The following is a 14,788-nucleotide window of genomic DNA, read 5'->3' as shown; positions in this document are numbered from 1 at the left end:
TGGATGGATGGTCCGATAGATGAATTGGTGGATAGATGCTCATAGATGGGATGGTCAGATGAACCAGTGGATGGATGGATGGATGCTCATAGATTGGATGGATGGATGGATGCATGCTCATAGATTGGATGGATGGATACTCATAGATTGATTGATTGGCTGGAATAGATGGATGGTCCAATAGATGAATTGGTGGATGGATGGTCAGATGGATGGATGCGCATAGATAAATTGGATGGAATAGATGGATGCTCATAGATAGGAAGGATGGATGGATGCTCATAGAGAGATTGGATGGAATGGATGCTCATAGATTGGATAGACTGGATGGAATGGGTGGGTGCTCAGATGAATTGGATGGATGGATGGATGTCTGAATGAAACCTTCATGATGTCAAATCAAAAGAATCTTCAGCAACAAATATGTCTGGACTAAGTAAAGCAACAAAATAAACACACGACTAAAAAAAAAAATCATCAATCGAAAATTATTTTAGTCCCAAGATACAAAATGGAGAGACAGTAAACCAGTAACTAAAGCTGAGGAAGTCAATGGCGCCCTTCCTCTCCAACCAAGAACCCCCTCCCCCACTAAAAGAGAGCGCGTTGCTGATTGGTTGACCACTCTCTTATGTAAATATATCCAGTGCTACAATTGGGCCATCGGTGGTCACTCAAAAATTCTATCCAATAGGATTCGTCTCCCTGAACGCGAGCGCTGCATACCAAATAGAGTCTTCCTTCCCTATATAAAGCCACTGTGTCACTTACAAACCGGAGTCTTATGCACCCTTTGTAGTGCACTAGATAATACAACAGCACGGTATTTGAGGGTTAACCGCTAAGCCTTGTGTCTGTCTGGTCGGGCATTTCGGAGTCGCAGCTGAATTTCTTTCTGTGAAAATGGACGGTCGCGGATATGGATCAGGTAACGGGTTTGTGATTTATTTCTAGAAGGTGTTTATAAGACGCGGTTTGAGATGGCTGTATTTGGAGCGAGTGTGTGTGTGAGAGAATGAGATGACGACTGGCTAGTAAGCCAACTAACTAGCGGAGTGTGTTCATGCTAGCTGGTGAAAATGTTCCAGCCGGCGCCATTTTGTTTCGCAGAGGTCTGCTTCTCTATTCAGGTCGCATTTAGTACCTTTTTTTTTTATATTGAATTTTTATTTTGTTATTTAATCGTTTCTAGTGAGGCTGAATTGCTGGGCTTGAATCAGACGAACAAAGAGCGGCTAGTCAGGATGGTCCAGTTTTACTAGCTAGCATTAGCATGACTAGCATCTTCCCTTGTGTCGACGTAGTGCACTAAATAATAATAAATAAAAAAAAAAAAACAGGATAGAGACTTGTATAATTGCACTACATGTTATATTTATAATATTTTATGACCTGTATAGTCCGCCACAGACCACTGCATTATTACTGCATTAACGCCTTGTACACTTCATCTAGTGCACTTGAACAGGAAGCAGACTTCCAGATGGTTCTCTGCTCTGTGTGTTCTCCCAGGCTGGGTTTGACCCGGTTCTCCCAGGCTGGGTTTGACCCGGTTCTCCCAGACATACAGGGTGTTCATTATGTTCTACGTAGTGCACTGCAGGCCTTAGGGAGCCGTTTGGATCTACTTCCTGGTTAAGTGCACTACATAGGGCGCTCTCCACTGCTCAGTGTGCCAGGTTAAATTCTCTACAATTCTAATACTGTTATCGAGTTAAGTTCTCTGTATGACCGGGTAATGTTAGTGAGTGATCAGAAGAACCTCATGGAAGCACAGTGAGACATTACTGGCCACCATAACCTTAATCAAACCGAGATGCCCGAGTGGAGAGAAGTTTCTGGTATTTAACTAGAACCAGCCACCATTTTCACGCATGCCAAATCTGTCTCGCTTTTGCGCCCTATTTAGTGCACTACGATGGCTTACCCCTCGTCCTGTATGCTTGCAGATGATCCTGTATTAGCCAGAGGACGAGCCACCCGTCAGCTGGGTGACGGTTAATCAGTCCACGTGTTTTAGAAACAAAGACTCCAACAGCACACGCTATGTTGTGGTCCAGCAGGACATTTGCTGTGTATCACTGAGAATCCTAACAGTATCTTCTCTTTGGACAGGTTTCTCCAGCTGGGGTGGAGGATCTTCTAGCAGAGGTCAGTCACTTTGGGTTTCTGAATGAACCAGTGTTCGGTTAATGCACGCACGCGCACACACTCCTCAGAGAAACGGCAGCATAATGGTTACTGTTCCGTTCACTATCGGTACCAGTGCTTCTGTAATATATGGGGAGGTGGAACACAGCAGGAGCAGAGACGAGAACATGGTCGAGCTCTTGAGTAATTACTGTGCATAGATGCTTGCTGTCATGTAATAAAGTCTTTTGATATCTAGTGTTTTAGCCCCCGGTGTTTGAATGAACTTGATCAAACATGTGTCTGATTTCTTCTTCTAGATTTAAAGAGAACAGCGGTGGGTTTCCCAAAAGCCTCTTAATGCTGAGAGCATCTTAACTAGGAGAGAGCATGTTCACTGTACTGCTCGCTCTACCATTTAACCCTGATTTTTGTGCTGCAATGCTTTTGGGAAACTCCATCCAGCTCTTTTTTTAAAAAGGAAGTTTTTGACTGGATTTTTCATTTGACTTCTGTAAACTAAAGTCAAGTAGATGAGGAAACTCTTGACTAGGGATGGCGAAAACTAAAAAAAAATCTTGACCGGCCACTGAGCCTCATAAGTCGGTTAACCTATGAGTTTAAACAGGGATGCAAACGGCACGCCATTTTCACGGCTCATGCAGATCTGAATTTTTTTTGGGGGGGGGGCGTTGGAGTGTCTGAATAATTTCATCAGAGTAAATTCTGTATTAAAATTACTACATGAGCAAATGCCGTTATGGTCCATGAAAAAGTCGGCATCTGCGCCTTTTAGTTTGTGGCGAGATATGATCTGCAATAACATGCATTGTTGGCTACAGACCGAAACATACTTTCAGAATGCGCTGGCCAAGGCAGGACTAAACTCCATGTGCCTTCTAATAATAATTTAAAAAAAAAAACAGTGGTAATTTGTAAGCTAAAAAGCCTGTCTCTACACTTTTTTTTTTTTTCTTTCGCCGAGTGGCAGCTGTGTTCAACTGGGGCGGGACATGACTGAATGGGTGTTTCTGATTTGTCAGCTGTCTTTAACTGGGGCGGGAGGGCGGGACATGACTGAATGGGTGTTTCTGATTTGTCAGCTGTCGTCCTTACACCCATGGCATGCCCCAAGCGTTTACAAACACAGAATTCCAGGTTCTCCGCTCCAAAATCGGCAGCTTCAAAATGATTTTTTTTTTTTTTCCACCGACAACCAAAAAAAATTAACCGGTTGACATTGATTCGGTCAACCACCAGTCAAACGGTCATCGGTTAACATCCCTACTCTTGACTAGCTCACTGAATCAAATCGAGGGTTTAAATCTATGCTTGCTCAACAGAACAGTTTCACAGGATATTCTTCAACTTAAATTCTAAGAATTTCTAAAGATCCGATTGTCGTTCTAAGACCATTCGGGTTCTTGCCAACGGTAATAATTCTGCGTGATGTCGAAGTCAGGGTAAACTTTATTATCCCACAGGGGGAAACTCGTGGTCAATATTGCACATCTCACAAAACATAGTATACAACAGATAAGACAGACAGTAAACATGCCACATAGCAGACATACAGAGACATCATAAAAAGTCAACGGAATAAATAGAGAAAAAATGGAAAAGACAAAGAGAACTTTTTTTTCTCATCTTTAGTACCGTTTGATGTGAATAATTACAGCAATTTTTGAATTCCTCTTGTCTTAAAGGGTAATTGAAGTCATTTTTAAACTTGCTTTATTTCTTAACATGTTATTCAATTATGTTTTCGGTTTTATCATGACTCGTATTGGCATATTATATTACGCTTATCGGCCTTTTCGGTTTTTAGCCATGTTGAATGTAGTTTGTTTGGTCCACGGCAGGCGTCACTTACCCGTGCGATCTTCACAAGACTTGTGAGACTTCAAACGTGAACTGTCAGCACCGCCATTTTGAAGACAGTTTACACGGCAGCCAGATTGCCATATCATTCCAGTTTAGATTAATTTCGAGATTTGCCAGCTTCATCAGTGATTGAGATCATTCCACACGACTTCGAACCAACTGAGAAGAGTTGGAAAGACGACAGGATAAGGACGAGTCCGTCGCGCTGGTATTTACATTACTGTCTCTCAATTAAAACGTGCCAGATCAGGCAGCTGGTGGGTTTTCAAAATAATAAATACATGTGTATTTTTGTGATTATTATACTGGGTGCATTTCCACATAATCCTCACTAAGGTATCTGACAGCGCTACAAAATGGCGTCCCCACTATACAGTGCCCTATATAGTGAGTAGGGCGCGATTTCGGGCACGGAAAACTTCAGGCTTGATTACATCAGCGTTTGAAAGAGGGCGCGCACGTCTTTTGACAATGTCGGTCACTTTGATTTGCGCTGTACGCTTTACTTCCGTCCTATGATGTCTCGCACAGGTCTCAGCGATGGCTGTAAACGAGATTCGCTTTGACATATGGACTGATTTATATTACATAGATTTCAAACACTCATAACTTGCTATAGTTGTGACAAAATAGCTCTTAGAAATGCATTCCTACATTTTATAAAATGAGAGAAATAGAATTTTGATGATAACTTTGTCTTCAGTTCCCCTTTAAGTGTGTTCAGTTGTCACACATCCGATGTTAAGCACGTGAGCAATAATCCTTCCTCCAACGGGCAATGAAAAGCTGAACTGAAGCGCTTCACATCAGGATTTTGTTGCTGACAGTGTTGATGTCTACGTGCATGTAAACAACAGAACTTGTATTTTGTAGCAAATTACAAAAACGGGTTTCCTTTCTTCTGCTTGGGATTATTTCAGCTTTTGCTGATCTTAGAAGGCAAAGTTACGATCAAACTTGGTTCAGTTCAATGATGGGGTTAAACCACTGTAACCTGTAGCTCTCGGTGTGTGTGTTTTGGATGGTGAGTATCACTGTGCCTCTTGGGCAGATGTTCGTCTGCTGCTCTGATTGGATACAAGGAAGCACAACTCTAATTACACTCCATTAACTGTGGGGGAGCTGTAGATTGACTGTGGAGTGAAGTGTTGGCCAACTTGCTTGCCATTTTTCCCTTTCAGGATCTGGCGGCTACGACTTGTACGGCTATAAAGACTCCATGTCTGGAGGATATGGTGGAGGACAGATGAAGAGAGGTCTGTCTGGGTCGCTCCTCTCCGGTGGGGGCAGTGCAGATGACGTGATTGCCAAGATCAACCAGCGACTCGACATGCTAACACAGTTAGAGGGAGGGATGAAAGGAGGGGGTCGGAATGAGCGGTAAGACGGATTTATTTCCCTCCTGAACCTGACAAACCGTGTATGAATATTTACTGAGTCTTAAATTATAAAGCCTGTAATGGACCGAACAGAACCAGAGCCTGTAACGAAGGTTCGTCTTCCAGCTCGACGCACTTGTGTACAATTAGAGAACCAGATCTTGGTGAGAACGGGTCGTTACTCAAACAGTGGCGTCTATTCGAGAGGGTTAACGTCGAGCTCTTTGGTGATTGTCCTGGAGTTAGTTTAAATCCTGAGCTCAACTTTCCAAATTACCATCATGGTGCTGTATTGGTTTTCCTTTTCACCTTTTGGACCTCATTTATCAATCTTTTGGTAAAGTTGTGTGGAAATGAGTTGCACCTTTTGCTGAGGTTCTTTGGACTTGCATGCCCGTGTTGTTGAATCATGATTACGGTATGAACCCGATGGCGTAATCCATCTCTAAAACTGCAGGAGCTACCAGCCAGTGACACGATTTGGACCTAATCCATCAAAGTTCTTATTAGTGACTCTCCTTGTACATAAACTTGCACACATTCCTAGGGTTTAAACATCATTTTCTGTGAACCCCCCATTCCTTGTGTAAATGCTCCTGCAGTTGAGTTTACGACTGAGTTTTTCATGCAGTTTGATAAATGAGGCCTGAAGTACGGATTTAAATGTACTTTAAAGTTCTTTAGCACGAGCATTTGCATGCAGTTTGACTAGACAGGAACACAAGGTCAGGAGATGAGTTGTTTTGATAGCAAAGGCACCAACATGGGGGGTGGGTGGGTTTTTTGTTTTCTTTCTTCCCCTCCTCTCCTCCTTAAATAGATAGGCTGAGGTCCTGAACAGTACGTTTTAAGCAACTTGCATGTCAAAACATGGCACCTGGCAAACAAGTGGTCAATTCAGAGTACACGTCTGTAGATGGGAAATTTGCCCCCAGTGCTCTTGGTCTGTGTCCCCATTCTTAACTTTTCTTCTTTGGCTGTGGATTGTGAAATACCATTAGTTGCCAAAGGATGTTCTGAAAATTACTTTCTGACCCCCTCTAGAGATTGTTTCTGAAAAACTGATCCACTGTCTCCTCAGATTCAGTTTCCTGAAGCTTGCCCAAGGGCAAAGGGAAGTCTGTTGCCTGATGATCCACTGTATTGACCTTTATACGCTAGTGCTGCTCATGCTTTAATGACTAAATCCCCATCACTGAAGCCATTCCTTCACCTATATACCTGTAGTATGAATACTTTTATCGAGTCAAACTTCACATTTAGTGCTTGATTCAGACAATAACTCAGTCACGTCATTTCACCAGTTTGTCTCGGCCATCATTTTGGAGGCTCTTCTTGATCAAAACTTGGCAACTTCCTCCTCATTCCAAATTGTAAAGGCTCCAGTGGGACTGCATGGGTTCACAGACCCTTCACGGCCCATCCAAAGCGCTGTCCAGTTGGATATCGGTGTAGGGAATGGCTTGGATGAATGACAACTTGCAGAATGCAACTTGTCATCCAAAGGACAGTGTGGGGTTCTTTGGGGTACTTCAAGCTGAGTTAAATAAATTTACTAGTAGTAAAACATTTTAAGGGAGAGTAAATGAATCAAAGGGAAAGTGAAAGTCTGAAATTAGAGGTGCCAATACTTCATCTCTACTTGCTCTGCACCTCCTTCTGCAGGTTTGACCAGTACGAGTCTTTCGACTCGCGCTCCTCTGCCCTCGGCCCCCGCGATCTCTACAGATCTGGTAACCTTGTATTTGGTGACTCCCGGGGCGACATGATGGCCCAGCGTGGAGGCATGGGCTTTGGGGCGATGGGTGGAGCTGGAGGGGGTGGTGGCTTTGGCGGCTCTGCCTCCCATGGAAACGCCAAAATGCGGCATGTTCGAGATGCTTTCTCAGTCTCCGGCTGGGGTGCGGGACAGAGGTCCCAGCACAGGGGCGGAGGGCCAGGCGGGCGCGGCTTTGGCCGTAGGCAGGATTCCTCAATGATGGTTGGAGGTGGGCGGAGTGGGGGGCAAGGCCACTCCCCTTCAGGGCGAGGCAAGCTGCCGTCGCTCCTGAGCCACCGCATGTACCCCGAAAGTGGGGGGTTCCAGCCTCATCATGGCTCCCAGGACTATCCTGTGCGGCACTTCGGAGGGGGCAAAAACCTCAACCGACAACGCACCCGCAAGAGACCCCTCAACCGAGTAAGTACCTCCAGCAAAGCACTGGACTTGAACCATCAACCCACCCAAAAAAAAACCAAACAAAATTACCCCTCCTAGTCCAGCCTGCCCAGCCTGTCGAGTGGAGATCCATGTGGAAATTACACTAGTTCACTCCACCTGCCACTCTAAACATGTCCAACAGGTCACGTGTGCTGTAGTGTCCCCATAACACCCCACAGACAGACAGACTCCAGTACATGTAACAGGCCAACTCCCCACATCCAGTCAGAGAGTATTGTTAATGGACAGCCCTGATTTCTTCACTCTGATTTGTTTGTCCTCTGAGAGATCTACACTTTGGTTCAGTTCTGTAATAGTGTTAGCTCAGGCAGAACTATTCTCAATCTGTCATCCCCATGTAGAAACACCCCTTAAACACATTAACTCCCTTCCTGAGACTAAATGTTAAAGATTCGGTTACCATGGCTGGGTCTCAACAGGTTAATGCAGTGTCTTAAGCTGTGTGTGAAGGTAAGTGCATGTGACATTTCACTTCATAATGTGTAATATTGTCCCGTTTGTCCTGTGTCCACTGTGTGTTAGCCGTCTGGTGTGGGATCTTCCCATGTGTTAAGATTGTGGTCATGTCATAAGGTGTGTGTGTGAGAGAGAGAGAGATTTCTATTAGCCTGATCGTCTGAGACATTACGGTAACGTCTTCTGTGGCTGTTACTGTAGCAGCCGGTAAAACCTCAGCGTGATGGACAGAAGAAGAGGAAGCAGACCCCAACTACAGCTGATGAGCCCGAGTCGAAAATGGGCAAGACCGAGTCTGAAGGAGACAAAGCCGACAAAGCTGATACGGGTACTCCTTTCCTTATTTCACTGCGACATGTCTGCAGCTAGTCTTAGACAATCCAGCATCAGAGTCGCAATGCTGAGCACGTTCCATCGGTCCTGACTGAAGTCTTGTAGCCAAACTTGTAATTTTATTATGAAGTTAAACTGAAGTCTCGTTCGGGCCAGCTCCAATTGGCTGACACTCGGGTAAGCTTTTCTAACGGATGCAGAAGTGTAAGTTTCGTACGAGCTGCCCGCTAACACGTTTAATCTTGCTGAAAGCGGTCGTATCGCTGACGCTCGCTTCACCAACCCCAGTCACAGGCAGTCGTCTAGTTTTAGCGTTGGGGTTTGTTAGCACTGAAATGAAATGTGCTTTATACAGGTAATACACTTTAGCAAGTACAGCCAAGTTAATAAATGTTCTGTTCAGACATCGAGGGGAACCTCTCGATCTGTCAGAACATGTTTGGATTTCAGTGTCCTGTAGAGCAGGCGTTTTCAAAGTCAGCCCCCCCCCGAGAGCAAATAAACAGCCCCCCCTTACAATTTTTGTTGTTGCTATACTTAATGTTCCACTTGTATTTAACAAAAGTGGTTGTTGTACACAATTTTTTTTTTTCTTTTACACATTTTAAATATCTGTGCTTTTTGAAAACATCTTTTTTTTACACATTTAAAACATCTTTTTTACACATTTTAAACATCTGCCTTTTTAAAACCTATTTTTTTTTTACACATTTTAAACTTTTTTTTAAAACATCTTGTTTTACACATTTTAAACCTCCCTGAAGAACTCTGGCGCCCCCTATGGGAGGCGCGCCCCACACTTTGAAAATTCCTGCTGTAGAGTATGACATCACACAGGAAAAATAAAAGCCAAGGTGCATAGTTTGTCCATCAGAGGGCGCTCTTCAACTCCACTGTGGGGAACATGGAATCAGATTCAATAATTTTATTTATTTTTTTTGTTTAAAGTTGACGAGTTTATTTTTAATCTGTATTGTCATATCTTGGTGATGCCTCTTAAATAATAATACAACAAAACAATGTGAGGGAAAATCTGTGTGTTTTGAGGAGGAGGAGGAATACCAGCTGACTTGTCTCAGATTTTTAAATCCCCACATATCTAACTCGCCAATTGTCTGTCTTAAGTTCTAGATCGGTCCAGCTCTTATAGCTGCCACATGGAAGAATGGAAAGTGTTTTTTTTTTTTTTTTTTTTTTTTCTTCCCCCCCACAGAAGTACCAGGGCAATTCTTCAGTACAGAGGCTGAAACTATGACGTTATTAAGAGTGCTTTAATGTGTCGGCTCAGTGATGTTGCTAAAGTGTGAAATCCAAGGCTGAAAACCATATTTGAAAATCACCCTGAGTATAGTAATTCCACTTCAGAGAAATCTTGGTTTGAATTTTAAGAACTGAAAGTTTTCAGTTTTTTCTGACGCATTTCCGTTACTGACTTCTTTCCTCATAAGACTTTGCGTTCAGAGTTAAACACCAGAAATTAAGGTCAAAAGACTCCCCATACAGTGTGAAATTATTGAATGCCATTATCTTGAGTACTGCAACTTAACAAAACCATTTTTCTTTGAATGTAATTCCATTATTGAACTGTCCAGGAATGGAGCTGTCTTTACTCAGTGTGTAATTAACAACTTCTTTATTTTTTGTTTGACTGGTCGTCTAGCTAAAGCAGCAGAGCCAAAAGAGAAGAGCGATGATGCAACTCCAGCCACTGTAAGTTTCAGTGTTTTTAAATGACCAGTCCCCCACCTCATCAAAAAACCCACTCTTGCAGCCATTAACTCATGTCTGCTTTGTTACTCATCCACGCTATTTCTAGACTGCAGGTGCCATTAATTGTGTCTGTGTAGACGTGAACATGGGGCTAAACCGAAACCGAGAGATTCATATGAAAGTGTCTGTGGTTGTGTGAACTTGTTATTTTGAGACCAAAGGAAACATTTACCTGAAAATAATCCTGCTGCCGTGTCTCTAAAGAGCTCTAAACTTCAGTCACTCTGAAGATATCTAAACATCTTATCGTTCTGAACAGGAACGAACACTTGGGATGGGGGTTTAAAGTGCTAGTGAGTGGGTTTGGGGTCTTTAGAACAGAAGAGAAAGCTAAAGAACCAGTTGGGTGGTTGTGTGAAATGGTGTCCTGTTTGTTCAGCAGGAGTCTGAAGCCGCGGCTGAAGGAGAGAGCGCGGGTGAGTCTCGGATGGCTTTAAATCATGAGGTCCGTACAGTCGGCTGGTCCACGCCTCGATTTTTATCTTTCCGTTTCCTTTCCATAGATCCAGCTGTTAAAGGAGAAACCTCTCAGTCAGTGGCAAAGCAGCAGGGGAAACAGACTCCTCCCTCTGCTTCGAAACTTAGAAAGAGGCGGGGCTTCTTTGAAAGGTCAGATGAAAGAAAATACCCAAACTTGAGCATTGGAATAATAATGGGCTGTGATGTACTGATGGGTCGTTTCTCCCTGCAGTCGTGCAATTTCCAGAGTGACGTTCGCGTGCTCCGTCTGCAAGTTCCGCTCGTTCTACAGCGAGGACTTGACCGCTCATCTGGAGAGCAAATTCCACAAAGATCACTTCAGGTTCCTCTCCAGCCAGCTCTCCAAACCAACCACCGAGTTCCTGCAGGTATGACGGCACAGCCCCACAGCTGCCTTTATTCGTCCACAGTGTAAATACGGACCAGGAACCAGATGGGTTTAATTACTCAGTGCTAAAGTTCCTCAGTGAGCTCTTCACTGTACTGCTTGGGTTCGAGACGTGGTATGCAAGATTATGGGCCAAGAGGGGGATCGAATACGTCTGCATTTATTTAATGGTTATAGACATTAATCTGTGTGTGTGTGTGTGTGTGTGTGTGTAGGAATATATCAATGATAAACATAAGAAGACGGATCAGAGAATCAGTCAGCTGGAGAACCACAGCGCCACCATCTGTCAGGTGTTGAGAGAGCAGGACCTGACCAGAGGTGAGTGACCTTCAGGGTCACACTTCTTTTAAATATGTGGATTGTTTGATGCTGAGTGTGTGTGTGTGTGATCAGAGATCGGTATGGAGCACTTCATGAAGAAGGTCGAGGCTGCGTACTGCTCAGCATGTGATCTCTACATCCCCATGCAGTTCATACTCATCCAGAAACACCTCAAATCTCCTGAGCACAACTATAACCGCAAGGTACGCGCTCTCTCTCTCTCTCTCTCTCTCTCTCTCTCTCTCTCTCTCTGCCACACACACTCCATCGATCCTCCACTTGCTGTTGTGACCTTTGACCCTCATCCCTCTTGGCTGTAGGGGATGATGGAGCAGTCAAAGAGGTCGAGTCTGTCTGTGGCCAGGAGCATCCTCAACCACAAGGTCATTGGCAAGAAGCTGGAGCGCTACCTGAAGGTGAGCTCATGTTTATGCAGATTTATATTCATTAACTAACTAAAAAAATTATGTGCACCTGGAAATTAAAAAAAAAACTTCACTTGTGAGCCCATTCCTACATTTGCTCACTGTGTGTGCGTGCGCTTTACCAGGGTGAAAACCCCTTCACTGACACCCAAGATGATCAGGACCCTGAGGACTCGATGATGGAGGTGGCCGATGGGGATGCAGAGCAAAAACGGGAAGAGAAACAGGAAGAGGCGGAGCTTACGGATGTAGTCGGGGAGCCTGACGTGTTAGGAAACGGTGATGGACACGAAGAGGAAATGAAGATGGAAGAAGGTGGGGGAGGGGAGGAGGAAAGAGGTGAGGAAGGTGAGGAAGAGGGAGGGGAAAAGGAAGGTGAAGGAAGACAGGAGGAAGGTGAGGGAGAGGAGGATGAGGAGGATGGCGTGGAAGTGAAGGAGGAGGAGGAAGAGGAAGATGGTGTGGAAGCAAAGGAGGAAGAGGAGGAGGAGGAGGTTGATGGTGTGGTGGAGAACCTCCTGCAGGAGGCAGATGATGACTGTGGGATACCTGTGATTGAGGATTAGACCTCTTCAGCGTGCTGATGCTCCTCCATGACTGATCCAGGATCAGCTGTTAGTGTTGTCGTTACACTGATCTGAGAACAGTTTTAGATGTGTAGTTGTTTGGGTAGATGAATCCACATGCTGATCCTGGAACAGCCCTGTTGAGAAATTTGTGTATCTGAAATGAATTTATTAAAAAAAAAAAAACTGCACCAATCCGGTCACACTGCTTTCTCTATCTGGACCAATTAAATCAAAGCGCGCTCTCCTTTAGCCAATCAGATATGATTCTTATTCTCTCTCTCTCTCGTCTGTAAATCCACTGGGCATGTTCTGTGTTCTGCAGGACCGCTTCCCCACACGTCACATTTACAATGATGAGTTTGTTTTATTTGTTGTGAAGACATTTAAGATGTCAAATTTTTCTTTTTTTTATTTAGTTTGTGTACATGTGATGCTGAAGAGGGAAACTCTCTCAAATATCTAAAACATTGTTTTGCCTTCAGTTGATGATAATAAATGTTTAAAATTATTGTGTCTCTTGAGTTATTTGTGCTGATGGATAGGGCTATGACCCAGTTCCATCAGGTGCTTCTGGACCAGATGGGTTCTTGGGACTTTATTGAGAGGAACCGGCCCCTGGGAGCTCTCCTGACAACTCCACAGCTCCCAGGGCTTTAGTTTCCGTTCACCCGGCCAGCAGGAACACTGATGCTCACCAGCTTGCGAGCGCGACGATCACAGGAGATGTCAATCTTGCGGTATTTCTTCTGTCGTGTCTCCATGCTCAATAAAGCCTGGACTTCACTGTTTGTCCATGGTGTGTGTACCTCATCCCCCTTTCTTGCATTAAAGATGAAAGCTGTTTTACAGATTTTTGGTCACTAGAAACTACTGCATTAACTCGTGTCACTCACAGTTCCTCTTGTGTGGGGAGGAACCTGAACTAGGCCCTAAACATCCCTCAAAATGGGGTCTTAAACTAAGCTCTTTCTCAGTTCCGAAAAAACAATTTTGTTCATTTAAGAATTAAGAAACTTTTAATTTTGCCACCCAGGGATGAATTTACATGTTCCAGCAGCTCTGATAGTTAGGAATGGACAGTAACAAAAAAGGGTGCAATAAATATTTTAAAAAAAAACCCCACGTGGCATGTATAATGTACTATACAACAAAATAAGAATGGAGCTTCAGTCAGTCGTACTTCACCTGCAGTTGAATTATGGGTAAAAGCCAATCCAGTCTGCTAAGTGCCTCTTGTTTCTCTTCTTGGCTCTCGAAGCGCTCTTTAGTTTTCTTACCAGCCACTTCTCTTTTCTTGGGTGTGGTGGTTGTGGGTTTTTTGTTTTGGCACTACTTTTAACTTCTTGTTCTTTATTTTCCCACAGTTGTCTTTTTTTTAGTAACTCTCATCTGCTGGTTCTCAGGGTTCCTCGTGGCTCCAGTTCTTTTAGTTTGCCCAGTCTTGGTTCCTCTGGTTTTCAAAGTTGCCCAGAGTTTCAATATTTCTCTACCATCAACACTCCTGCTGTAATAAAACACAGGCCGAGTGTGATCTCAACAGGACACGCCCCCTACATCCCTAACACTCTCTCACCACCTGCACTGCTGACATCTCGTCAAAGATGATCAGATACACACTCGAGCACAGTGAAATTCCTCCTCTGTGTTTAACCAATTTGAAGCAGTGAACACACACACACGCCCCAGGGCAGTGGGCAGCTGTGCTACAGCGCCCACGGAGCGGTTGGGGGTTCGGTGCGTCGCTCAAGCAGAGGGAGGGGAAAGTGCTGTTCATTCACTCACTCAACTCCCTCACGGTTTTCCTGCTGATCCTGGGAATTGAACTGGTGACCCTTTAGACCCGAGGCTGCTTCTCTAACCCGGGTAATCAAAAAGTATCCAGCAGCAGGCGATAATGTTCATCACTGGAAAATGGTAAAAGTAGCTCCTGAGGAAAACTAGCCAAGAAGTTAAATATATATAAATTATTTCTATTATTTTCCCCTCAGTTATTCTCTAAGGTGTTACAGGTTTTATCTGATCTCATTATCTGTAGCCGCTTTATCCTGTTCTACAGGGTCGCAGGCGAGCTGGATCCTATCCCAGCTGACTACGGGCGAAAGGCGGGGTACACCCTGGACAAGTCGCCAGGTCATCACAGGGCTGACACATAGACACAGACAACCATTCACACTCACATTCACACCTACGCTCAATTTAGAGTCACCAGTTAACCTAACCTGCATGTCTTTGGACTGTGGGGGAAACCGGAGCACCCGGAGGAAACCCACGCGGACACGGGGAGAACATGCAAACTCCACACAGAAAGGCCCTCGCTGGCCACGGGGCTCGAACCCGGACCTTCTTGCTGTGAGGCGACAGTACTAACGACTACACCACCGTGCCGCCGTTACAGGTTTTATTTATGACCAAAATGATTTCGGGCTAGT

At 44.4% G+C, this 14,788-nt stretch overlaps 1 protein-coding gene across 2 annotated transcripts; it reads left to right on the top strand.

Annotated features, from left to right (window-relative positions):
- The first annotated feature begins 781 nt into the window (after nucleotides 1–781).
- On the top strand, nucleotides 782–12,867 carry akap8l (A kinase (PRKA) anchor protein 8-like). Of its 2 annotated transcripts, none has more exons than XM_060899320.1 (13): nucleotides 782–928; nucleotides 2,116–2,151; nucleotides 5,196–5,394; nucleotides 7,059–7,572; nucleotides 8,272–8,398; nucleotides 10,064–10,113; nucleotides 10,556–10,589; nucleotides 10,677–10,782; nucleotides 10,865–11,021; nucleotides 11,257–11,362; nucleotides 11,438–11,568; nucleotides 11,686–11,781; nucleotides 11,916–12,867. In XM_060899320.1, exons 1-13 carry the CDS (start codon nucleotides 904–906, stop codon nucleotides 12,354–12,356), a joined length of 2,022 nt encoding a protein of 673 aa, XP_060755303.1. In that variant the 5' UTR covers nucleotides 782–903; the 3' UTR covers nucleotides 12,357–12,867. The 2 variants fall into 2 exon arrangements, with proteins under 2 accessions (XP_060755303.1, XP_060755302.1); XM_060899319.1 differs by having other exon boundaries at nucleotides 10,553–10,589.
- Nucleotides 12,868–14,788: the final 1,921 nt, after the last annotated feature.

Source organism: Neoarius graeffei, chromosome 18, assembly GCF_027579695.1.
Source record: "Neoarius graeffei isolate fNeoGra1 chromosome 18, fNeoGra1.pri, whole genome shotgun sequence".
NCBI classification, from domain to species: Eukaryota; Metazoa; Chordata; class Actinopteri; order Siluriformes; family Ariidae; genus Neoarius; species Neoarius graeffei.
Note: the sequence above shows the minus strand (reverse complement) of the source record. Positions and strands in the feature narration are given on the sequence as shown.